The sequence below is a fragment of the Mus caroli genome, unplaced genomic scaffold (genome assembly GCF_978045245.1).
Source record: "Mus caroli unplaced genomic scaffold, Mus_caroli_1 scaffold_8, whole genome shotgun sequence".
Classification (NCBI taxonomy): Eukaryota; Metazoa; Chordata; class Mammalia; order Rodentia; family Muridae; genus Mus; species Mus caroli.
Genome location: NW_028227263.1, coordinates 139,487,800 through 139,513,356, shown reverse-complemented (window position 1 = coordinate 139,513,356; position 25,557 = coordinate 139,487,800). Strand labels below are relative to the sequence as shown.

Sequence of the window (25,557 nt, the reverse complement as noted above, 5' to 3'; positions counted from 1 at the left end):
CAGCAGTTAAGAGTACTGGCTACAATTCCTAGCACACACGTGGCAGGTCACAACTCTCAGAACTCCAGTTCCAGGGCACCCGACACCCTCGCCCAGACATACAAATAGGCAATACACCAATACACGTAAAATAAAAAAAATAATCATTTTTAAAATGCCCCATGCAGATACTTGTCCACCAACTGATCTAATGGAGATTACTCCCTCAGTTAAGGGTTCCTCTTCCCAGAGGATTCTAGCTTGTGTCCAGTGGAAAACAATGGAGCCAGCACACCCTTTGTATCTTGGGTAGCTAGTTTATGAAGTTAAGCTGCAACCTTAGGTTCTTCCTTCCTTGCCATTTTACCACAGTACCACGATTCCCAAAGTCGTGCCAAATTTTCTGTGCCCACTCCCCAATATTTTCTGACTTGTGTCTTCATGGTTTTGTTTTGGTTTGATTTTTTTGGTTGTTGTTATTGTTCTTCCAGACAGGGTTTCTTTATGTGGCTGTCCTGTAACTAGCTCTGTAGATCAGGCTGGCCTCAGACTCACACAGATCTGTCTGCTTCTGCTTCTTGAGTCCTGGGACTAAATGTATGTGCCACCGCTGCTCAGCTTTGTCTTCATAACTTTAAAAAAGATCTTTTTGGTCTTTTCTCCCCTTCTCTCATATATTACATCCCAACTGTAGTTTCCCCTCTCTCCCTTCCTCTCTCCTCCCTTCAGTATCTTCCTCCCATCTCTCCTCTCCCCCAGACTCCCAACCTCACCCCTGCCTCTCTTCCAAAAAGAGCAGGCCTCCCAGGGACATCAACCAAGCAGGGCATAACAAACTACAATAAGACCAGCACATGCCATCACATCAAGGCTGGATGAGGCAACTCAGAAGGAGGAGAAGGGTCCTTCCTATAAGCAGGAAAAAGAGTTGGAGACAGGCCCTGCTGACACTGTAAGGAGTTCTGCTCAGCCATAACATATGCAGACCCTAGGTCAGACCCTACAGACTCGCGGATTTCCAAGAGAGCCACAAGTCCATGATTTTATGCCTTGTGTTCTTGTGTCCCTAACCCCTCTGGTTTCCCTTCCTTTCTCCACATGACTCCCAAGCTCCTTCTAAGGTTTGGCTGGAGGACACTGCCTCTGTTCCCATCATTTGCTGGATAGAGTCTTGCTGGTCTCTTTGATGCAATTTTGCTAGGCCTCAGTCTTAGAACACTCCGCAGGCAGGGCAGATTGTAGGTTGAAGGCTTTGTGGTTGAATTGGTGTTCTAGTCCCAACCAACCTTGCCTGGTTACAGAAGATGGCTAGCTCAGCCCCATGTTCCCCATTACTAGGAGTGAGAAGGACTTTTATATGTTGACACACCAGCTGATGTTTGCTGTTACCTCAGTGTAACTGCCTTGTAAGAACCAGCAATGGTTGCCTCCATTTCTCTGTTGCTGAGTATTTACATCGCTTTAAAAAAATTCTGATGAGCATCTTACCCATCCATGTTTTGGTGGGGACTTGGGGAGTTACATCCACAGGAATGTCTCCAGGGTAGAGATCTAACAGCAGATACCTGGATCATGCATCATCATTCACTGCAGCCCAACTTGAGAACTGTTGCTGGGTCTAGACAGTAGCCACTATCCAGAGCCACCAGCTGTCAGTCAGAACATCACCGAATTGGACTCAGTACTTAGGGAGACTTCTGGCTAGAAACTGCATTGAACCGGTCGCCTTTTAGGAATCCACAAAAAGCATAGTTCCCATCATCCTTTCCAGTAGAATTAGGATTGGTCTGGAAGCCAGGCCTACTGAGTACACAAATACACTATTATTAGTGGCTTAAGGAGTCCCTTCTTTTCAAGGCATTGAGTCTGGGGTAACTTGTCCCAGAAATGAATGTCTAGCTGGGGGAAGCATGTGAGAAAATTTTGGCTTAACAGAACAACATCTCTGGCTGAATTGATGGATCAGTGGTTATGGCCGCTCTTTCAGAGGACCCTGGTTCAATTCCCAGCAACCACATGGCAGGTCAGAATTTAACTCCAGTTCCAGGGGATCCAACACCCTTAAGAGAGCAACATCTTAGTAGTAGGACCCAAACTATCCCATGTTTTGAAAACAGATTGGCTGAGTGTGGTAGTGTGTAACCCAAGAGCATCACCGTGGCCTAGAACTTCCGGGCAACAATATTCCACCTAAATAAATAAAATAAAATAAAATAAAATAAAATAAAATAAAATAAAATAAAATAAAATAAAATAAAATGGGGGCCGGCAAGCCGGTAAGAACACTGACTGCTCTTCCGAAGGTCCTGAGTTCAAATCCCAGCTACCACATGGTGACTCACAACCACCCGTAATGAGATCTGACACCCTCTTGTGGTGGGTCTGAAGTCAGCTACAGTGTACTTATAATAATAAATAACCTTTGGGTTAGAGCGAGCAGGGACTGAGGGAACGGAGTGGACCGAACGGAGCAGGACCGAGCAGGGCCTAGTGGGGCAGAGTGGGGTTGAATGGAGCGAGCAGAGGTATCGGAAATTCAATTCCCAACAACCACATGAAGGCTCCAACCATCTGTACAGCTACAGTGTACTCACATACATAAAATAAATAAATCTTTAAACATAAATAAATAAATGAATGAATAAATGAATAAAATAAAGGTGTAGTTGAACACTCTTCCCAGCAGGTGGCACTAGAGTACTGTGAATCGTCCTTTCATACCTTGGTGCTTTTAAAGATTATTAAACACCCTTTCATCTCTCCTTGTGTCAACTCCAGATTGAGTCCATATCTTCTGATCCTTTGTGTACAGCTTTGCAGGACAGGAATATAGTAATTTTTTTTGGTTGAGACAGACTCTCACTATGTAGCTAAGGCTGGAATTTCAGGTAAGCACCATCACTTTATCCAATCCAAGGCCTTCCCAGTTTCAGGATTTAGCACTGAGCTGCCTCTGCAACTTCAATAAGACATTGAACCCAGTGCAATTTACCTTCTTCCCCTACAACATGGTTTTCGTGTGTCAGCTGAATTCTGGCTTCCCCACCCCCACTGTAGAAACAGCAACCCAAGGAGCTTAATACTGAAAAGACAGAGTTAGCCAGAGCCAGGCCTACCCTAACAGGCTTTAAACTCACTCTGCAAAGTCCACACCTGTACTCCATCTCGATGTATGTTGGACCCATGCATGCAGGATCTCTGCAGAATAAATGCTCTTTGACATTGCATTCTTCTTGAGTCTGGGGTACCATTCTTTGCAAGCCATGGACCCTTACAATACATCCACCCTTTACCTCAGTTGCGGGATTAGGCCATGTTGTTCTCTGTCTAGGAACACAAAAAAGTACAGAAAGTCAGAACAGGTGTCTAGATAGTGAGACCAACAAGGAGGCCTGTATCCATCTCTTTCTCTCTTTATTCATACCTATCCACCTACCATCTGCCTCTCCATCTATCAGTAACTCATGTCTATTTGTCTATTCATCTACCATATAGTCTTCACTCTGCTACCACTCATCTATATATTTTTTCATCATTTCCACAAGTGGAAAAATAGCCTTTTGTTATTTATAAGGCCATTTCAATCACATATGAGTTTCTGTTGATGAAATCGTTACATGTTTTGTTTTTTTTAAATTTATGTTTTCTTTACTTCTGCACCTCCAGTTTCTGGAAGCTAAAAGTGTTTTGAAAGAGGATTTCATTCTAGCTGAGGCTGGCCTGGAACTCACTATGAAACCAAGGCTGGTTTTGAATTTGTGGCAATTCTCCTGCCTCAGCTGAGTGCTGAGGTTGCAGGAATCAGTAGCTACACTCAACATGGTTCGTTAAGGAGGTTTTTCTCAATGGGGAAGTTGAGAACTCTTTGGGGGGGTCAGCCCACCCTTCCACAGGGTTTGCATATCAGGCATCCTGCATATCAGATATTTACATTACAATTTATAATAGTAGCAAAATCACAGTTATGAAGTAGCAAAGGAAATAATTTTATAGTTGGGGGTCATCACCACATGAGGAATTGTATTAAAGGGTTGCAGCATTAGGAAGGCTGAGAACCACTGTGGTAACATGTACTTTACATGACTACAGGGAGCCAACCAAGTGCTAAGACAGCTGTAACTCACAGTTCTATCTTTGGAGTGTGTGTTGTGTGTGTGTGTGGGGGGGGGATGGGAGGTGAGGGTGTGAGTATGGAGGCATGGGGTGGATAAAGGTAACATAGATTAACAGTAGCCCATGACTTCATCAATCATACCTACCTAATAAAACCTCAGCTCGGCCCGCCACGCCCCACCCCCACCCCCCTGCAGCCCCTGCCTCCAAGCAATTCAAGGCTTTCAGAAAGACCAAGAAGAATACAGCCATGTGCTAGGAGAGTGACACACTTCAACCCTGTGGGGAGAGAAATTCCAATTCTTACTTCTTTCTGGACTTTCTTCAACTTGTTCATTTGTGTCCTTTAAAGTCTCCTATAAACAGCAACAACAACAAAGAGAATCTTGTGTTTTCCTGATATCTTTCATGCTAGCAAATTAATAGAACTCAAGAAGCACGGGTGGTAGAAACTTCAGCTTAGAGTCAGAAACACAGGTAAAACAACTGAAGTTTGGGAGTTCCATCTCAAACAGTGGGGAGTTTTGTAGGGCCAAGCGTTCAATTCCAGGTACTGTCAAAACTAAATTGATGACAACTTGCAGATATCTTTTATGGAATAGGTTTTCAAAGATGTTGAAATGTTATCTGAAGAAATTAGGAAATGTATGACACACCCTCCCTACTTTATTTTTCTTTGTAGCCCCCCATTTGTCAGGTCTGCTTTATCTGTGGAAATTAAGATCCAAGAAGCCAGGGAACTGTCTTTGCTTCTTTTCTCTCTTCATCCATGTGGCCTCGTTTTATTTGTTTCGGCTTTTAATACAACTATTGATTTCTTGGTTCTTCAAAGCAGGGTTAATTTCTAGTTTGGCAAAAGGCAGAAAAAAATCTGACTCTTATATTTTGGTTCCTATGACGTTGTCGTATTTGCTGCTTCCAACATTATGACATTCCCATTTTGTAGGTGAAACATATGCTGGTTTGCTGATCCCAGAGGTGATCAACATGAGTGGGAGGGAGGAGACAATCAGATGCAGAATAGTGGCTGTTCTTATTGTATCAAAGCTTACCCGCAAAGATCAAACTTCCGCTCACACCTTTAATTTCAATTTGGAAGATAGATACAGAAAAATCAAGAGTTACCCATTTCGGAGGTTAGTCTGGGTTAACCACCTCAAATCCCCCTCTACAAAAATCATAATCTCAAAAACTAACAATAAAGATCGAACTTAGTTAAGTAAGGGACAAGTGACATCAAGGAGGCTCACAAATGAGAGTGTGAGGGAAGCCTCGCGAAAGGATGGGAAGCCAAACAAAGAGCTGGCGCAAGACTCGCCCTTAACCGACACGGCTAGGAATCCTGGGCAACCCTTCTGCATAATCATGCACTCAGCCACACACTGTCACAGCTCCAATCCGTTCTGCAACCAGCCTTAAATGGTGCCTTTCTCCTCAAATCCTGCCCTTTTTCTCTGACTCCTCTGAGAACCCGCCCCTTCTCCTTCAAGCCCCGCCTTCACCTCGGGCTGCGGGGAGAACCTCCCTACTTGCTAAGCCCTGCCCCTCATCTCAGAATGCTGTAAACTCTCTCCTTTTCTGCTTAGCGCCAGGCTCACCGTGCACTACGCTGAGAACCTGCTCTTTCGCCTCAAGCCCCGCCCTCTAGATTCTGCTGAGAACCCGCCCTTCTCCACTAAGTCCCGCCCTCTAGAATCTGCTGAGAACCCGCCCCTTCTCCAAGCCCCGCCTTCACCTCTGAATGTGAGGAGAACCGCCCTACTGGCTAAGCCCCGCCCCTTCAGGTTGCTGAGAACCCACCCCTTCAATGCTTAGCGCCGCCCTCACACGAGCCGCTGAGAACCCGCCCCTTCTCCTCCAAGCTCCGCCCTGACTTCCAGAGGCGGAGACCAACCCTTCTTGCTAAGCCCCGCCCTCACTTCGGATTCTTCTGAGAACCCGCCCCTCCTCTAAGCCCTGCCCTCACCTCACACCGTGCTGAAACCCTGCCCTACTTGATAACCCCGCCCCTCACCTAATATGGATAAGCTCCCGCCCCTTACCCACTTAGTACCGCCCACTCCAGGGACTCTGCTGAGAACCCGCCCCTTCTTCACCAAGCCCCGCCCCTTACTCCAGTTTCTTCTGGGAACCTTCCTATCTAAGCCCAGCCCCTCACATCAAACTTCTGAGACCCTTGCTCTTCTCTCTTAGCTTTGCCTTCACCCTCAGACTAAGAAACTGTTCTCCGTAGTACCTGCTTCTCGTCGCAGACTTCGCTGAGTGCACGCCCCTTAAGCCCCGCCTTTCTCAGATTAGGCTCTTAGGTTGTCGCTGGCAGAGGCTGCGTTTGCGCACACATAGCTTGTAAGTTACCTCCCAGCGTTCCTCGGTTGACAGCGTCTGGGTAAGGCAGCTAGCGGGTGAGTTGAGACGCTTGTTAGGGAGTGGGAGCCCGAGCGCTGCGAGCAGGGGAGATCCTCGTGGTCCCTGTGTTTTCTGTCTGGAGGTAGGCGGGCGGTTGCGTGGAATCTAGGGGGCACGAAAGCGCAGACGACTGGGCGTCCGGATCTAAGTCTGTGCTTGGGTGTGCCAGGCCGGTGTGTGTGTGAAAGGAACTGGGCTGTAAGTTTTCGGTGTGAGAAAGGGAGACAGAGTCTGAGAGAAATAAGTGCTGTGATTGTGAGAGAACTGTGAAACGTATGATGATAGGTGTGTCTTCCGGTGATCTGCATTAACAGCACTTAAATGCTTGGAATCTCCAAAGTAATAAATACCTTGTTGACTGCTCTTGATTGATGGCTGACAAGACTCAAGGTAGTTTCAGAGTCGGGGCTGATCATCGCAGACGCTAAACGGGATTAGAGGATCAGTCCCAAACCCCATCCAGGAGAGGACGGGAGCTGAGGTTGATCACTAGAGGCCAGTCCTTTTGTTGATGTTTTGAGACAGAATGTCAGGTACTCCAGCAGTCCTCAAACTCTTTATGTAAGTAGAGGATGAGTTTGAAACTCTGATCTTCCTAACTCAGCCTTCCAAGTGCTGTAATTACAGGCGTGTGCAACCCACACTCAGATAATTGATTTACACAGCCATGCTTATGTAACGAAGTGTCCATAGCGACTCAAAAGGAAAGGATTCAACGAGCTTTCTGACAGGGGTATTGTATCGCTGCATAGAAATCCTGAGAGGACGTTGAGGGAAGCGGGTAAAGTGAAGATAGGATTGTGCTGGAGAATTCAAGATGTTGGAGATACTAGAGTCATGGGATAGCTGCAGCCTGAGTGTGGAACCAGCCCAAGAGAGAGAAGTACGCGGCAGTCAGCAAAGCTGAAAGGATTCGGAGATCTGAATGACACGGAGATGCAGAATTTAGAGTTTGCCCTGCTTGTTTTCCGTCTTTGTTCTTTGGTCCAGTATTGATTTTCTTATTGTGCTCCTTTTTCTCCCTTTTGGAATGTGTGTGTGTTTTTTAAAGATTTATTTATTATTGCTTGTATGGGTATTTTGCCTGCATGCACAAATATGTACACCAAATGCATGCCTGGTGACATGGATCTCCTGGAACCGGAGTTATAGGCTGTTGTAAGCTGCCATATGGGTGCTGGGAATTGAACCCCAGTCCTCTAGAGGAACATCCAGTGCTCCTAACCGCTGAGTCATTTCTCCAGCCCCACTTTTGGAAATAAAGTGTATGCTTTGGCATTGTATGTTGCTAGCATGTGATCTGCTTTTTAATTTTGACTTTACAGGGCTACAGTTATGAGATTGCATGAGTCTCAGAAGAGATTTTGGCTTTGGACTTTAGTGCTGACATTGTGATAGACTATGAAGGCCTTTGAAGTTGAACTGAGTGCATTTTTGCATTATGATATGGCTACAAGCCTAAGGGGGCCAGGGAGTGAAATGTGCTGGTTTGAATAAGAATGGCCCTCATAGGCTCATATACTCGAATGCTTAGTCATCAGGGTACGACTTGAGAAGAACTAGAAGGTGTGGCCTTGTTGGAGTGGGTGTAGTCTTGTTGGAGTAGGTGTGGCCTTACTGGAGGAAGTATGTCACTGGGGGTAGGCTTTGGGGATTCAAAAGCCCAAGCCAGGCCCAGTGGCTCTTTCTTCCTGATGCCTGTGGTTCTGGATGTAGAGCTTTCAGTTACTTCCCCAGAACTTTGTCTGTCTGTCTGTCTGCCTGCCTGTGTGCCACTATGCCCCCACCCTGATGATAATGAACTAAACCTCTGAAACTGTAAGCAGGCCTCAGTGGAATACTTTCTCTTACAGGAGTGCCATAGTCACAGTGTCTCCTGGTAGATGATAGAGGATATAGGAAGTGAAGGGTTAACTCCAATGCAGAATTCATGAAGATGTCATCTATGATAGGGTGAGACTTTGGGGTGATGCAGAAGTTTTGGGGTTACCCATGCTCCTATAAGTAACTCTTTACCCGTGCTCTGTAAAAAAGCCCAATAAACCTGTTGTTTCACCAAGGTGGATTTTTGTGGGGTCATTACATAGGCCTGTCTCCTACCTGAGGTAAACAGAGTTTGCTCTATGTCTCCTCAGAAAAAGCTCATGCAATGAGAACCAGATATACTAATATATCAAATATCAGCAAATGCATGAAGCTCTTTGGAGAAGTTGAATGAAAAGGGGCATGGTACACACTTGTGTATGTGTGTATATGTGTGTGGTGTGCACAGTAAGATTGGAGTATGCCTGTGTCTGGCCTGTGTGTGTGCACATTTGACTGACAGGGATGAGAAGTATCAGTGTGTGTGTGTGTGTGTTTTTGTGTGTGTGTAAGAAAGTAACTGGAATGTAAGTTACTAGGATATGTGTGTGTGTGTGTGTGTGTGTGTGTATGTGTGTGTGTGTGTGTGTGTGTGTGTGTGTGTGAAACAAGCTGTAATTTATAAGCAACTAGTGTTATCTCTGAAAGAGAGTCTGGGCGGGGGTGGCGCGCGGGGCGGGCTGTGAGGCGGGACGTGGCGGGTCGGCGAGCGGCTGCGTGGTGGGCTGGGGACTGCGGCGGATTTCCACAGCAGACGCGGGCGTCCGCCTTGGTTGGCGGCTTTGCAGCCTGAGTGCGGATGCGCGGGGATCTGAGCCGGGGTTCTGTGGGTTTCAGCCATTGCCGGGTCGGCACCCGGGCGGTCCCCATGGGGAGTCGATACGGTCTGTTTGCAGTTGAATGGTGTCCTTTGGCGCGAATGTATTTTCCCTAAGTGGGGCTTTCGTGACCACTAATAAAAGGAACGTCTTCATAACCGTGCTGACCCAGTTAGTATTTGTCAGAAATTTTGGCAGCATCCTCTCCGCGATCTGGAGCAGGTTTTGAGTTGCAAGCTGCTGCTGCGAACCAAACTAGCCTTTGTCTGGGAAACTTTTATTTGGGATGATAGTTAAAAGGAAAAACAAAGGGGAAAAAAAACACAAAAACCCTGGCTGACGATTAAGATGACTCAAAAAGGTAGATGTAGGTTTGGAAGACATTTCCAAAGCTGGCGTGAGTCGAACATGAAAGAGAGTCTGTAAAAGGCCACTGTGGTTTTCCTTTCTTTTATTATGGATTTTGGATTAAAATTTTTGTTGCTTTTAAATTAGCTTATGAAGTAATAGATTCTATTATGGAACTTCCATTTATATTTTATTCATATTGGTCCTCTTCCCTCATTCTTTCTCGAATTCTCCCAACTCTTTCTTGTTGGTCCTCCCCCCCCCTTTTTTTTCCCCCCCGAGACAGGGTTTCTCTGTATAGCCCTGGCTGTCCTGGAACTCACTTTGTAGACCAGGCTAGCCTCGAACTCAGAAATCCGCCTGCCTCTGCCTCTCGAGTGCTGGGATTAAAGGCGTGTGCCACCACGTGTGGCTCATTTTCCCTTTTCTGATAGTGCTTCTTTACAGCCCCTGCCCCAAATTCCATTGTTGTACATACCATATTTTCTTTCTTCATTCATTGTTGATGGGCATCTAGATGGATACCATGTTTCAACTGTTATGTTTATGTGTCTCTGAATGTGTATATGTGCCAGGGATAGGTTATACAGCCCCTTGGGAGAATGCCCTGGAGTGGTATAGGTCCATTTTTTTTTTTTTTGAGAAATTTTATTCTGATATCCATAGTGAAAGCATTAGCTTATACTCCCATATATAAAGTTTCACTGGGTAGGCCAGGCTGGAATGGGGCTCTTCTGTATCCCAGCTTATCCTCCTTCAAACTCATTATCTCCTTGTCTGTGGTGACCTCCACAGATTCATGTATTTGAATGCTTGGTTGGCTATAGGGAGTGGCACTCTTAGAAGGTGTGGCCTTGTTAAAATAGATGTGGCCTTATTGGAGGAAGTGTGTTACTGTGGAGGTGGCCTTTGAGGTCTCCCATGCTCAAATTACTGCCAGTGTAACACAGAGCCTTATTCTGCTGCCTGTAGATAAAGAGGTAGAACTCTCAGCTCCAGCACCGCACCATGTCTTCCAGAATGCCACCATGCTTCTCGCCGTGATAATAATGGACAAAACCTCTGACACTGTAAGCTAGCCCCACCAAAATGCTTTTTAAAAATATCAGTTACTAGAGTCTCAGTGTCTCTTCACAGAATAAAACCCTAAGATACTGCTGCTGTCCTCCAAAAGTCAGGGTTATAGTAGCATACCTCTGTGCCCAGAAAACATCACATTCATGAGGGTGGAAATGGGAGAGAAAGATGAGCAGCTGTGCTCAAGACCAAATTGTATGAAAAGGATACTGTGACGCATAGTGTAGTATTTGGAAGGCTTTAGAAATGTAGGGTTCTTGAAGTTGCAGAGTCTTCTGTGCATGTGAGAGAAACAGCTAAGAGGCTGTGAGCTTGATGTGGGTGTGAGAGAGAGAATGAGATTGGGGCGTCTGTGCAGAAGATGTGTGTTTTCCCCAGGCCTTTCTAAGATCACGGCATGTGTATCTGTGATGTGTCTTCTTTCTGGTGCTTGCAATTGTGTGCTGCATGAGATAGGTAGCATGTGAGACCATGTGGTGTTTACATTTTCGCTTCCTAGGCTATAATCATGGCCTTGTGTGCATGGAATGACTACTTTGAAGGTTAATAGAATTAGATTTTTTAAAACATAAAAATACCATTATATTTTGAATTAAATTTTTGTCTGTTAGTTTTGTTGTGGGGCGCATGTATGTCACAGCATGGGGTGTGTGTGTGTGTGTGTGTGTGTGTGTGTGTAAGTTAGAGGGCAATTTTTAGGATGGTTCTCTCCTTCTACCATGTGAGTCCTATGGATCAAACTCAGATCCTCAAATACCTTTATCCCTTAAGCTATCTTTCTAGGCTCTGAGAGATTTTCTTTTTCCTCTCTCTCTCTCTCTCTCTCTCTCTCTCTCTCTCTCTCTCTCTCTCTCTCTCCCTCCCTCCCTCCCTCTCTCCCTCTCTCCCTCTCTCTCTCTCTCTCTCTCTCTCTCTCTCTCTCTCTCTCTCTCTTCTCCTCCTCTTTCTTCAGGGTTTCATTGGCTAGTCTTGCCCTTCTGGGAAGTACCCTGCCTTAGACTAGTAATATTTGGATTGCAGATATTCACTACAATATTGTGTTAGCATTATATATTTTTTAAAGATTTATTTACCTTTCTGTGTATGAGTGTTTTGCCTGAATGTTTATCTGTGTACCACGTGTATTCCTTGGAGACCAGAATAAGACATTGGTTTCCTGCCGGGCGGTGGTGGCGCATGCAGGCCTTTAATCCCAGCACTTGGGAGGCAGAGCCAGGCAGATTTCTGAGTTCAAGGCCAGCCTGGTCTACAAAGTGAGTTCCAGGACAGCCAGGGCTACACAGAGAAACCCTGTCTCGAAAAACAAACAAACAACCCCCCCAAAAAAACCAAACAAAGACATTGGTTCCCTGTCACAGGACTTTCCCTGTCCAATTACATTACTGCAGAGGAGGTCTGTGGTTGGACAGGGAAAGGGGGGTGGAGCGAAGAGTGGGGAGTGGAGAGAGGGAGTAGAAAGAAGAACCAAGATGGCTTCAGACGTGTATCTACATGGCATTTACCAGCCACAAGTAGCTATATTTCACAAGGTTAGAAATATTGGGATAAAGCTTTTATCATTATCAATTGGCTCTGAAATTATTGCATTGTTATCTTTTAAATTGTGATATTATTGATTTATAAACCTTTAAGAGTCATGATTCTACTGGGGTACTGGGTATTGTGAGATACAACCGCGAGGTTGGCGGTCCCATTTAGTTACTACATGGGTTTATGCATTAGGAAGAACTAGTGGCGCAGGGACAAGCGTAGTGGGGGCTAGCTGGGAGAGAGTAGCTTGGCATCAAGAACCTGCTGAGCAGGACCCCACTGGGACACAATGTTGTGGCCTGTCAGTGCCAGTACTAGAGTGGGAATGTGCCCGGTGGGGCAGGAGAGTTGGCAGGATTTTCTTTTTCTTTTTCTTTTTCTTTTCTTTTCTTTTTTTTTCTATTTCCCACAACAGTTGCCCTGATACTGGAATTACAGATGGTGGTAACCTGCCCTGTGGTAGTTGGGAACTGAACTAGGTCCTTAAGAGCAGTTGGTGCTTTTAACTGCTGAGCCATCTCTCTGGCCCCCAGCATTAGATTTTCTCTGTTTGGCTGTTTGCAACTGTGTGTTGCTTGGGTTAAGAATCCTAGATCTAAGCATTCAAGAAGCTGCAGTAGCTGAGCTGAGCCGTCTAAACTAGGTCAGAAAGGAGGAAACGAGTGAGCTAAGGACAGATGTGACACGGTAGTGGAACTGGTTCCCAAAGTTCTGTTGTTCCAGAGTGAGAAAGAAGTGAAGGCCCTGGGGTTCAGGGTAGAGAAAGATAGTGTCTTAGTTAGGGTTTCTGTTGCTGGGAAGAGACACCATGGCCAAGGCAACTCTTACAAAGGACAGCATTTAATTGGGGCTGGCTTACAGGTTCAGCGGTTCAGTCCATTATCATCATGGTGGGAAGCATGGCAGCATGCAGGCACACATGGTGCTGGAGGAGGAGCTGAGAATTCTGCATCTTGATCTGCAGGCAACCAGGAGAGACAGGCATCCTCAGGCAGTTAGGAGGAAGCTCTCTTCTGCAATGGGTGGAGCCAGAGCATAGGAGGAGACCTCCAAAGCTCACTCCCACCTCCTAACGGTGCCATTCCCTATCGGCCAATCGTATTAAAGCTACCACAGATAGAAACCCTTAGGTGTGGTGGCATTAAGAGTAGGATTTCAAGCTGACCATGCTAAACCATAGATCAGAAACCTCCACAGAGAACAATTCCAGCTTTGCCTATAAAGTGGAAGGAAGAAATAACTACTTTGTAGGACTTTTTATGTGCAGTCAGACCAGATAACAGGAAGGGGCCTTCGGGATAACAATGCCGGACTGCCATCCGATGGAAGGGAGTGATTAAGTATTTTGCTTTACTCCAAGTGACTGCGTGGCCAGCTATCAGTTACTCTTCTCATTGCTCTGACAAAAATCCCTGACCCCTTACACACACACACACACACACACACACCCGCCAAAAAAAAAAAAAAAAGACTCAGGACTTGAACACAATCTGTCATGGCACAGAAGTCACAGTGACAGAGTGTGAGGAGACTGTGTGAGGAGACATTGCCTCTGAAGGCTAGAAACAGAGAGCCATGAACTGATAGCTGACTTGCCTCTTTTGTCGGTTTTGTTGTTGTTGTTGTTATTGATTTGTTGTTGTTTTTGTTTTAAATTAATGTGAGATCTCAGCCCATGGGATGGTCACTGGAAACACCTTCATGGACATGCCAAGCATTATGTCTCCTGTGAGATTTTGTGGTTTATTTGTTTATTTGAAATATTTTTTCATAAATATATTTTGGTCATGGTTCCTCCTCACCCATCCAGCTTCATGGCTTCTCTTTCTCTCTTTAGAAAACAAAACAAGCAGGCAGATAATAAAACAGATAAACCAAAACAAAACAAAACAGAAAAAAAGCAAAGAAGGGGAATGAGAAACACACAGACTCACATACAAACAAACCCCAGAAAAACACAAAATCAGAAACCATAATGATATATAGGCAACCGATCAGTAAGGTATAGAAAATGCCCAGACAAAGCAAAACATTATGAGACTTAAAAAACCTTTCCATTGAGTTCATTTTGTATTGGCCATCTGCTGCCTTGAAGCCTGCCGTTGAGCATTGTTTGTATCCTTGGTGAGACTCCGATTGGTAGAGGTTGATGATTGTTGATAGCTTCTGCACTTGTACTTCCGCTCTCAGCACTGGGACCCCTTTTGGCTTGGATTCGTGCAGGTTCTATGCATGCTACCACAGTGTCTGTGAGTTTATTGTGTCTAGAACACACTCTCTCCTTGGTGTCCTTCATCCCCACTGGATCTTTCCATCTTCTACCTCCTCTACCATATAGTTCCCTAATCCCTGAGAGGATGGGTTGGAAGAAGACATCCCATTTAGGACTGAGTGTTCCAAGATCTCTCGCTCTGTGTACACTGTCCAGGAGCTTGTCTTTGTGTTAGTTCTCATCTCCTGCGAGAGGAAGCTTCTTTGATAATGGGTGAGCATCACACAGATCGGATTCCCAGCTTGATGTTGTAGGTCATTTTAGATCCAGTCACATTGACAGTGAGGGTGAAGCATCATGCTTGCTCACAGCCAGCTAAACCTGGGAGGAAAGAAAGATAAGGAACCATTTACACTGGTAATGCTGGGGGAACGGTGAAGACCTTGGGTTTCAACTAAACTCTCTTGTCCTAGGTTGGACTTCCCAGGATACAGTTGTTCTCCAAGAGAGAAACCAGGAGGAGACAAGACATGACAGTTGAACTAATGAAAGCCATGCTACAGGTTAGTTTACATCTTCTATCTTCCATGAGAAGGGGTCTTGATTAGCACTTAGTAATGCTACTTGGGAAATTCTGATCAATAGTCTGTTCCGGGGCTTGGCCATCCCTTCTCCCACAAGACATTGTCCTTAACCTTAACTGCCCAGTAGGTGACTAATAACTGTGATAAGGTGTAGAGCCCACTCAGAACCCCATTGTCTTCATGCTTCTTACGCACTCTTTTATGATGTAGAATCTAACTAGTTCATGGTCAAACCACCTTGGATGTGCGTCGTTGGATCCTGAAAGTTAAAGAGGGTTGGGCTTGATTAGTACTGAGATGAGAGACAGAGTCTGACTATGGAGCCCAGCTGGCTTCAAACCTGTAGCAACCATCCTGCCTCACGCTCCAGTGTAGAAGGATTCAAGGTGTGTGCCACTGTGCCTTGTCAGAAGATGTGTTTCCTTTTACAGCAAACAGAGGTATCTATCTCAGTACTGGTGTGAGTTGGGTTCCATGTTAGATGGACATGCAAAGCCCCTCCCATGTATCCCTCCACATGCATGTTATAACATGGAGCTCGTAATTGGCATCTGAATTTGAGGAAGTCTTGTGACATTCAACCCTCAGCCTGTGATACCTGACACTGTTTGGGGAATGTGTGTGAGGATTGGCTTAGATTCGAGGCCTTCCACCTGCTTCCCACAGTAGAGCTGCCTGGTTCCAGGTGGGCGGATCCCACATATTTTGATCATCAGAGATCATGGATGTTTTGAGAGTGTGGGAGGAGAAAAGGAGTGTTTTGTTGGTTTGTTTGTTTGTTTTTTAATATTCTCTCACTCATCATGAGTCATTTTACTCTTTTTCTTTTTGTTTTGAAATGGTAGGAGGTGGTGCAACATGTTGGCCAAGCTGGCTTTAAACTCCTGGACAGAAACACCTTCTCATTTACATTTAATCTCTGTCCCACTCCCAGTCAACTATAGTTTGTTTTCTATCTACATATTTGCACTTCCAGACATTTCTAATAAGTGCAGTGGTGCAAGATGTAGTCCCTTGTGTCTTCTCTCCATTAGCAACTGACTCCCAAGGGGAACTCTTCCCTCTCCCCCAAACAAAAGAATAAAAACATAACAAAAATTTGCAAATGTACTTGTATCATCTCAGGAAGCAGTGACGTTCAACGATGTTGCAATAGACTTTTCTCAGGAGGAGTGGGAGTGGCTGAATTCTGCTCAGAGGAGTTTGTACAGGACTGTGGTGCTGGAGAACTATCGGAACTTGGTTTCTGTGGGTAAGCAATCCCTCTTCCTGTGGATAGTCCAGAAGCTGCTCTTAGTCACCTTTCATATTTTTATTACCAAATCTGTGTTTATTGTGTCGGGCTTAGATGAAAAACTCAGATGCAGTCTATGAATTTGACATATATCAGATACTGGCAGTCATATCTTTAGGCAAGTGGAACTGCAAACATGGTGGGAACTGTGGTAGCACCTCTGTTCTATATTACCTTTATGTTACAGTTCTGCTATTCTTGTCAGTGTAACTGTTACACCTCTGAGAGGAAAGACTTTCCCAGTGTGTTACAGCTCAGAGGGGAAAGGTTTCCCCAAAGATTTAACAGCTCTGGGGATGGGGGTGGGGGTGCAGGGAGATTTCTCCAAGTATCTTGGCAGTCAGGACGAAAAGAATTCTAAAACGTTTCATAGCACAACCAATCTCACACAAGAGATATACTGGGAGAGACACTAGAGGGTGGCTGCCTTTGCTTGGGTGAGAAGCAGCAGGGAACTGAGGGGAGGCAGACATTGTGTAGAGTTTCTTGGAGGAACGGGTTGGGGGTGGGGGAGTTGTAGCAGAGATTTCCAGGGTGGAGATTGGTGGGATTTCAAGTTCAGAGCTTGGGGCTTTTTACTCGATCGTGAGCATGCGTGTATGAGTGTGTGTGTGTGTGTGTGTGTGTGTGTGTGTGTGTTGGAGTGGTCCTGCTGTTAGGGCAGTTAGAGCGTTCTCTATGTGGAACCTAGAGGTTTGCGGTCCTAAGGCGAGGCGCCTGGCCACTGGAAAGCCTCAAGGTCTCAAAACCGGTAGAAAGTAACAGGGCTAGGGAAGAATATGGCCTGGTTACTAAAAAAATGGAAAATCACTTTTCAAATATGTATCCTAATTTTTTTATTGCATTGATTGTGTGTGTGTGTGTGTGTGTGTGTAGGGCATGTCACATACAAATTGGATTATGACTTACAGAACTTAGATCAGCTGAAGTCGTCAGGCTTGGTAGCAAATCGCTTTACTTTCTGAGTCATCTCGCTGACCCCCAAATATGTATCTTTTTATTAATTTATGATAAATAAGTAAAACCCAACGTCTTAAAATATCTGCAGATGCTTACTGTTACAGATACTAATATAGACCCTTCTGAGCCTGGGAAATACATTGAAAGTAAAAGCTGCAGAGGCTCTGGATCCTGTCACTGTCCTCTGAAGAGTGTTGTTTGTTTTCATACAGGGTTTCAAGTGCTAGGGTTATAGTCACAAGCTACTGTGCTTTGTTCTGTTTTACAATCACAAGCTACTGTGCTTTGTTCTGTTTTAGACATGTAGTTCATTTGACTCAGACTCCAAACTATCTCTAATATCCTTTAACAATTCATTTATTTTAGTTTTATAAAGAGATTTCATTTGTAATTAAAAAAATACATTTAAAAAAAATATGTGGGCTGGAGAAATGGCTCAGCAGTTAAGAGCACTGGCTGCTCTTCCAGAGGTCCTGAGTTCAATCTCCAGCAACCACATGGTGGCTCACAACCATCTGTCATGGAATTTGATGCCCTCTTCTGGTGTGTGTGAAGACAGGGACAGTGTACTCATATAAATAAATAAATAAACAAATCTTTTAAAAAATAATATGTACCTGCTGCCGGGCAGTGGTGGCACATGCCTTTAATTCCAGCACTTGGGAGGCAGAGGCAGGTGGATCTCTTGAGTTAGAGGCTAGTCTAGTCTACAGAGTGAGTTCCAGGACAGCCAGGTCTACACAGAGAAACCCTGATTCAAAAAATGAAACAAAAATGTATATGTGAGCCGGGCGTGGTGGCACACGCCTTTAATCCCAGCACTTGGGAGGCAGAGGCAGGTGGATTTCTGAGTTCGAGGCCAGCCTGGTCTACAAAGTGAGTTCCAGGACAGCCAGGGCTACACAGAGAAACCCTGTCTCGAAAAACCAAAAAAAAAAAAAAAAAAAAAAATGTATATGTGACTATGTGGAGGTATGTACATTGAGTGTAGTTGCATGCACAACAGGGTCTTAAATCTCCTGGGGCTGCAGTTGCAGGTGTTGCTGGGCTGCTAGGGGCTGTAAATTGAACCTAGGTCTTCAAGAACAGCATGTTCTCCCAAGCACTGAGACATCTCTTTACACCTGTCTCCTAGCAGGCTATTTAAAAAATATATACCTCATTTATTACTGTGATGGCCCTTTAAAAACACCAAGCCAAGTTCTTGCCCTTCCTCCACTCCATAAGAAACAATATAATTTCTGTAGGGTTGACTGTTGACAGCTGGCTACCAGACTATTCCAGAGTTTTATGCAGTCTATCATAAGATAGATATCAAATGGGTTTGATTTTTTATTTTGTAGTTGCTTCAAATTTAAGGAGCGAACTTAGGAATCCAAACAACCAAAACATGGCCTATTTTTGTGTCTTTTTTTTTTTTTTTTTTTTTTTTATGCAGGAGCTTGCATTTCCAAACCATCTCTAATCTCCTTATTGGAACATGGGAAGGAGCCTTGGGAGGTGAAGGGTCAGGTGACAGGAAGCAGAGTACAAGGTGAGAATTCAAGAAGCAGATTGAAAACCCTTTCTAGGGAATGGCTCTGCCATCTATCTTCAGAGGTCCTTACCTGGGCTGAGGCTGCCCAGAAACTCTTCCTAAGCCTTAGCAGCCCGGGTGTGAGCTGCAGTTTCCTCCCTTCCACTTTCTGCTTGTGTGTCTCTGTAGTAAGTCATTGTGTACAGAGGAGGATGTCCTAGTTCTGCTTCCATTGCTGTGATGAGGCGCCCTGACCAGAGTGGCCTTAAGGGGACAGTGTTTATTTCAGCTGCAGTTGCACATGGTAGTCCATCATTGTTAGGAATTCATATCGGCAGGACATTGAAACAGCTGGCCACAGAGCAGAGAGAGGAAGCATGCTTGCCTGCTATGAAGCTAGCTTTCTCTACTCATATACAATCCTGTTGTTTTAAAGACAAACATTCAATTTTACCAATGAAGACTCCAGCTGGATGCTGGGGTGACAGACAGTTTGCTAGCTCAGAGAGGCAGAGAAACCACCCAGCTGACCTTCCTATTCATTGATGCCCCAGAACGAAAAAGCCTCTTTCTCCTTCTCCATGTTGTCTTAAAAAATACCGTTCTCAGGCTGGAGAGGTGGCTCAGTGGTTAAGAGCACTGGCTGCTCTTTCAGAAGTCCTGAGTTCAATTCCCAGCAACCACATGGTGGTTCACAACCATCTAGAATGGGATCTGATGCCCTCTTCTGGTGTAGCTGGTGAAGACAGCTACAGTGTACTCACATACATAAAATGAATAAATAAATCATAAAAAAATACCGTTCTCCTCATTGTCTCCTCCTTTCTGTTTACTTATGCTCACTCCCTGTTGGCTGGTTACTTGCTCTGCCTCCTGATGTAGGGTTGACTTTATTTAGCTCTTGGATCAAAGGTGTGTGCTAGAGCTGAGCCACATTACAACAAGTTTTCCCATTCACAATCTTGGAGTTCCCAATGTGATCAAATATTCTGCAACACTGTCCAGGGCCCCAAAGCTGAGAATTCTGTGGCCTATATTTAGGCTGGATCTTCCCACATCAATTCAGACAGTCAAGGTGATCCTCTGCAGACATGCTCAGGAGCCAATCTCAGTTCCATAGTCCTTTACTGAGACACCTGTTCTTAATCAGCAGATAACAGCAAAGCCCCATACTTTTTTTTTAAAGCAATCTTTTCTTAAGGTCCAATCATTTATTTTATGTATACGAGTGCTTGTTAGGTCTGCATGCATACCTGATTGTGAACCACTATGTGGTTGCTGGGAACTCAGAACCTCTGGAAGAGCAGACAATTGAGCCATCTCTCCAGCTTCTAAACCCCCATATTAACTGGCCTGAAAAGTGATGCTCTTCCTATGTTGTTGAAAGTGAGAGAATGAAAGAAAAACCCTTACTATGAAACCTGAGTTGTGTGAGAAAGAGTTTGGTGTACTGAGACACAAACACATAAAGGTTTACTTAGGAGCACTGTTTTCTGATGGTGAAATTTTATTCGCTCACTTGCCTTTAAATCCCAAGGGAAGTCATGAAGCATGGTGTGGCGTGTGTGGTTGCTGGGGAATCTCTAGAGAGTTCCAAGAAGCAATAGTAATTAAATATATTGGTAGTTAAACTAAGTGAACTTAACTATATATACTAATTAATCAAAAGTAGGAAACAGGAGGCTGGAAAGCTACCTCAGTGGGTAAGACTTGGGTTCCATTCCCAGCACCCACATGGCAGCTCCCAACTGTCTGCCACTCCAGTTCCAGGAGAATCTTCTGGCCTCTGTAGGCACCAGGCATGTGCATGGTGCATAGACATACATGTAGACAAATCATTCACACATATTGAATGAGTAAATAAATAAATATTTTTAAAGGTAGGAGACATTACAGAAGTGAATTTAATTTGTATTCTGGTCAAATTAGCATTATCATTACAAATGACTTCTAGGACCTCATCTTATTCTTCATTTACTTTGTCATTTCCCCATGTTGTTCGATATCTCTTCCCTGATGCCATATTTGTTTCTATCACATCTTAAGAGAGGAAGAGTTTTTGTTTCTGGCCCATGGTTTCAGAGGTTTACATCTATGGCCAGCTGACTCTGTTGCTTTTGGACTGGTGGCCATGAAGAAACATGGAGGAAGGGCATGGTGGAAGAAACCTATTTAGTCATGGCAGCCAGAAAGCAAATAGAAGCCTGCCCTTGCTACAGAATTTCCTCCTTCTTTTTCCTTTATTTCAATCTCCCAGTTTATTGGATAGTGACACTTCCAGGGAAGGTGTCACCTCCCTAGTTAATGGCTTTGGAAACAACCTCACATCTACACCCAGAGGTGTGCTTTACGCCTCTATGCTGTGAACTTATGCAGTTTTTCATCCAAGATTACCACAAAGCTCTTATTCTCAGGGACATCCTTGCACATTTCCCAGTTGAAATACGTGTATGCAATTATATGGAGTTTATTAAATCGTTGGGAATTACTCCACTTGAAGTGCTGCTTTTGTTAGATAGCAGATGATAAAGAAGACTTTTTGCTTTACATTTTTCAGGTGGTGAATCTGTACAGAAGACACAAGAATTATCTCTGAGGCAATTGGCGTTTGAGGACGAGTCAGTGGAGAACATTACAAGTGTTGGTTGTGAGTCTCTCACTTCTGGAAGAAAGCAGAAATGCAAAGACCTTCTTGATAGACAGATGAGTCAAGAAATATTTAACCTGAAAGAAACAGTCACTCACAAAAGAACTCACACTAAAGAAATAGGCTACAAACACAGCAAATCTTTAAAATCTGCCCGTCTGGATAGTGTAGAAGAGAATATTTATACTCACAAGTCAAATAAGAAAAGCTTCTCCAAAAATCCCAAGGTTCGGAAATACAAGAAAATCTGGGCAGGGAAGACCATTTTTAAATGTAATGAATGTGAGAAAACCTTCACACACAGCTCATCTGTTACTGTTCATCAGAGAATTCACACGGGGGAGAAACCATATCAATGTACCGTGTGCGGAAAGGCCTTCAAGCAGAGCCACCACCTTGCTCAGCATCACACAACACACACCCACGAGAAACTCTTCGAGTGTGAGGAATGTAAGAAAGCCTTCAGCCAGAATTCATACCTCATTGTACACCGAAGAATTCACACTGGAGAAAAACCGTATAAATGTAAGGAGTGCACAAAGTCCTTCAGGCAGCCTGCCCACCTGGCTCAGCATCAGAGGATTCACACGGGGGAGAAACCCTATAAGTGTAAGGAATGTGGGAAGGCCTTCAGGGACAGTTCTACCTTTGCTCAGCATCAGAGGTGTCACAATGACAAACGGCCCTTTCAGTGTGTTGAGTGTGGTCAAGCCTTCAGGTACAGCATGTCCCTAACTCGTCACTTTAGGTATTATCATACCAGAGAGAAGCCATTTGACTGCACTGACTGTGGGAAAGTCTTCAGTGTTCACATAGGACTAACTTTGCACAGGAGAATTCACACCGGAGAGAAACCACACACGTGTCACGTGTGTGGAAAAGCATTCCGCAGTGGGTCATCCCTGACTGTACACTACAGGATTCACACAGGCGAGAAACCTTACAAGTGTGGAATCTGTGGAAAAGCCTTTAGCCACAGCATGTCACTCACTGGCCACCAAAGAGTACATTCTGGAGAGAAACCATATAAATGCAAGGACTGTGGGAAAGCTTTTCGGCAGAGTATACACCTTGTTGTTCACTCAAGAATTCATACTGGAGAAAAGCCCTATGAATGTAAGGAATGTGGGAAGACCTTTAGGGAGAGTTCTCAGCTGACCACTCATCAGAGAAACCACACGGGAGAAAAACCTTTTGAATGTAAGCAGTGTGGTAAATTTTTCAAAAGAAGTACCTATCTTGCCAGACATCAGAAAATCCATACAGGAGAAAAACCTTATGAGTGTAACGAATGCGGCAAAACCTTCACACATACTGCCTATCTTATAAGACACAAGAGGGTCCATACTGGAGAGAAGCCTTACAAATGTACCGAATGTGGAAAGGCATTTGGTGATGGCTCCTCCCGTGCTCAGCATCAGAGACTTCACAGTGGTCAGAGGCCCTATGTATGTGAGAAATGTGGAAGGGCATTCAGGACAAAGTCATCCCTTAATTGCCACCAAAGGTGTCACACTGGAAAGAAACTGTAAAACTGTGTCCCCCATGGCAAACCCTTTAGCCGCCTACGAACCTGTAGCATTCATCAGAGAATTTAGCTTTCAACCAGATTGTTCACTGTACTCTACATGGAAGATTTCACACAAGTCAAAGAGCTCTTAGGAATGTAAGGGATGGGGAGAAATCTTCAGTAAGTGTTCTTAAACCATCCATCATTGGTGAGTTCTTGATGCAGTCATCTCAGGCATCCCTCTATGTCGCCAGGTCCTGTGCATATACCTGCTAAGTATTTCCATTTATTTTTGGTCCCTTAACCTCCTGATCCAAAACACAATTGTTTTGCTTGGACTTTTTCAAATGTCTGTAATCATCTTGTTTCCTTCAAGTTTATTACTCATTTATTTTACAGTCAGAAAAATCCTTTTTAAAAATATAAATGTTATTTATGTAACTCTTCTAATACTCATTGTAAAATGTTTATTTAATGCACATAAAATGTTTAGCAACATGATTGACTGTATTAAGTTTGGATGGAGAACATCCCTTCAATGATTAGGAGACACATCAGCACAGAACACAGAGAGGCCACACACAGAGGCAAAGGAACATGAGGGGGTATCGTATCCCTGAGCCAATGCTTTATTGGGCCCAGCGTTACAGATTTCCTTTGTTGAGTCGCAACAGGCAGGCATGAGTTCTGGGAGGTCATCTCATGTGTAGAGAGTGATCATTGTGACATACGTGCCCAGTCCATCTTCAGCAGTGCAATTAAAGGAAGCAGTGAAAGCAGGGAGCCCCCTTTGACCGGTTCTTGTTCTTGGCACCAGCTTGAGCCACTTGTGGATGGTGTGATACTAGGAAGTGTCAAAGGTGACTGACCTACACCTCCAACCTGGGAAAGTTAAAACTTCAATGAAATAGATAACAAGAGAACATAAAATGAAAGGACTTCAATACACTGACCCATAGGGGTGCTTAGATAACCAGAAAAATTATTTCTAAACCATGGCCTCTCGAACTTGGAACTTAGGTGGTGACAACAATTTAGAAACGGAAAGTGTCTTCAGGTGGAACAATTAGTATGTGTAGTGTATTTAAGATGGAAACTTTCTAATGATCCTAAAGGTTATTTTTTTCTTATTGGTAAAGAAATTAAATCTGGTCTGGTATGTAGAATCTGTTTTAGGAAGTGCCTAGAAGTTAAAGACTGAAACAAAAGAATTAGAATTTATTTGGGAGAAAATACACATGTGTATATATAGTGTAGGTCACAAAAGAAACATTCTTATATTTACTAACAAGCCCCCAGCAGGCCAGTCTAGCCGAAACAGGGAGCCCCAGGCTTACCATGAGATCCTGTCTCAAAATGTAAGGTGGAGGGCAACAGACTCCCAACACTGACATCTGCTCTCCACACACACGCACATGGGCAATCAAGCCTACAAATGCATACATACAAATAAATAAATAAAAGTAAAATTTAAAAGGGTGATTGTGGCTGTGTTTGGTGGCACACACATCTCATTCCAGCACTCTGGAGGTACAGACAGATGGGTCTCTGAGTTAGAGATCAGCCAGGTTTACAGAGTTCTAGGGCAGTCAGGGCTACATAGCAAAGCCTTGGATAAAAACAAACTGAAAGATAACATGCAAGATGAGTACACACTGCAGAAATAGGAAAACAGGGGACCCAAACTTCCATTCTCGTTGTTCCAGAGGACTCTGGGTGACTTTTGTAAAGTCCATCTCATGGTAGGTTCTGTTGGACTGTATGCCTGCCTTTCCTTGTTTATCCTAAGTTCATTCTCTTCCTCTCCCCCCCCCCCCAATTTGTTATCAAATTGCCAGGGCTGGCGAGATGGCTCAGTGGTTAAGAGCACTTGATGTTTTTGCAGAGGATGTGGATTTGGGTCCCAGCACCCATATAGCAGTCCACAACTGTCTGTAACCCAACTTCCAGGGGATGCTCTTTTCTGGGCTCCACAAGAACTGTAGGCATGCAATGCACACAATACATGAAGACAAAACACTCATACACATAAAATAAAAGCAAATCTTTCAGGGGCTGGAGAGATGGCTCAGATGTTAAGAGCAGTCTGCTCTTCCCAAGATCTTGAGTTCAATTCCCAGCAACCATATTGTGGCTCGCAACCATTTATCCTGGGATCTGATGCCCTCTTCTGGAAAGTGAATGTACATACAGATAGAGCACTCATTTACATAAAATAATAAATAAACCAACCTTTCAAAAAATCTTTGCGGTGACAATGCTGCAATATTGTTTTTGCTTAAGAATTTTTTAGTATAAAATTTCCTTCAGGTTATATGAGGTGTTTGTGAAGCATAAGTGGTTTTATATTTAGATGTTGGTTTCTTTTCTAAAATATTTCATTACGGTATGCACATATTTACCACTCAGAAAAAAAAACACTTTTGTTCTCAAACATTTTATGTAAAGAATATTCTACTTGCTCAGCAGTAGTGACACACACTTTTAAAACCAGCCCTTGCAGAGGCAGAGGCAGAGGCAGAGGCAGAGGCAGAGGCAGAGGCAGAGGCAGAGGCAGAGGCAGAGGCAGAGGCAGAGGCAGAGGCAGAGGCAGAGGCAGAGGCAGAGGCAGAGGAGGCAGAGGCAGAGGCAGAGGCAGAGGCAGAGGCAGAGGCAGAGGCAGAGGCAGAGGCAGAGGCAGAGGCAGAGGCAGAGGCAGAG

General features: G+C 44.4%; 1 protein-coding gene across 1 annotated transcript; it reads left to right on the top strand.

Moving 5' to 3' along the window:
• The first annotated feature begins 6,479 nt into the window (after positions 1-6,479).
• LOC115031500 (uncharacterized) lies at positions 6,480-24,676 on the top strand. Its single transcript, XM_085842373.1, has 5 exons — positions 6,480-6,580; positions 14,820-14,909; positions 16,056-16,182; positions 18,623-18,718; positions 21,258-24,676. The coding sequence occupies exons 2-5, from the start codon at positions 14,877-14,879 to the stop codon at positions 22,877-22,879; spliced, it is 1,878 nt and encodes a 625-aa protein (XP_085698499.1). The 5' UTR covers positions 6,480-6,580; positions 14,820-14,876; the 3' UTR covers positions 22,880-24,676.
• Positions 24,677-25,557: the final 881 nt, after the last annotated feature.

Bases quoted from the DNA above. Each gene is read 5' to 3' on its own strand.
- LOC115031500 (XM_085842373.1), top strand. From the start codon at position 14,877: ATGACAGTTGAACTAATGAAAGCCATGCTACAG. The intron at 14,910-16,055 runs GTTAGTTTACAT...GTATCATCTCAG, and splicing joins TAATGAAAGCCATGCTACAG to GAAGCAGTGACGTTCAACGA. The intron at 18,719-21,257 runs GTGAGAATTCAA...TACATTTTTCAG, and splicing joins GACAGGAAGCAGAGTACAAG to GTGGTGAATCTGTACAGAAG.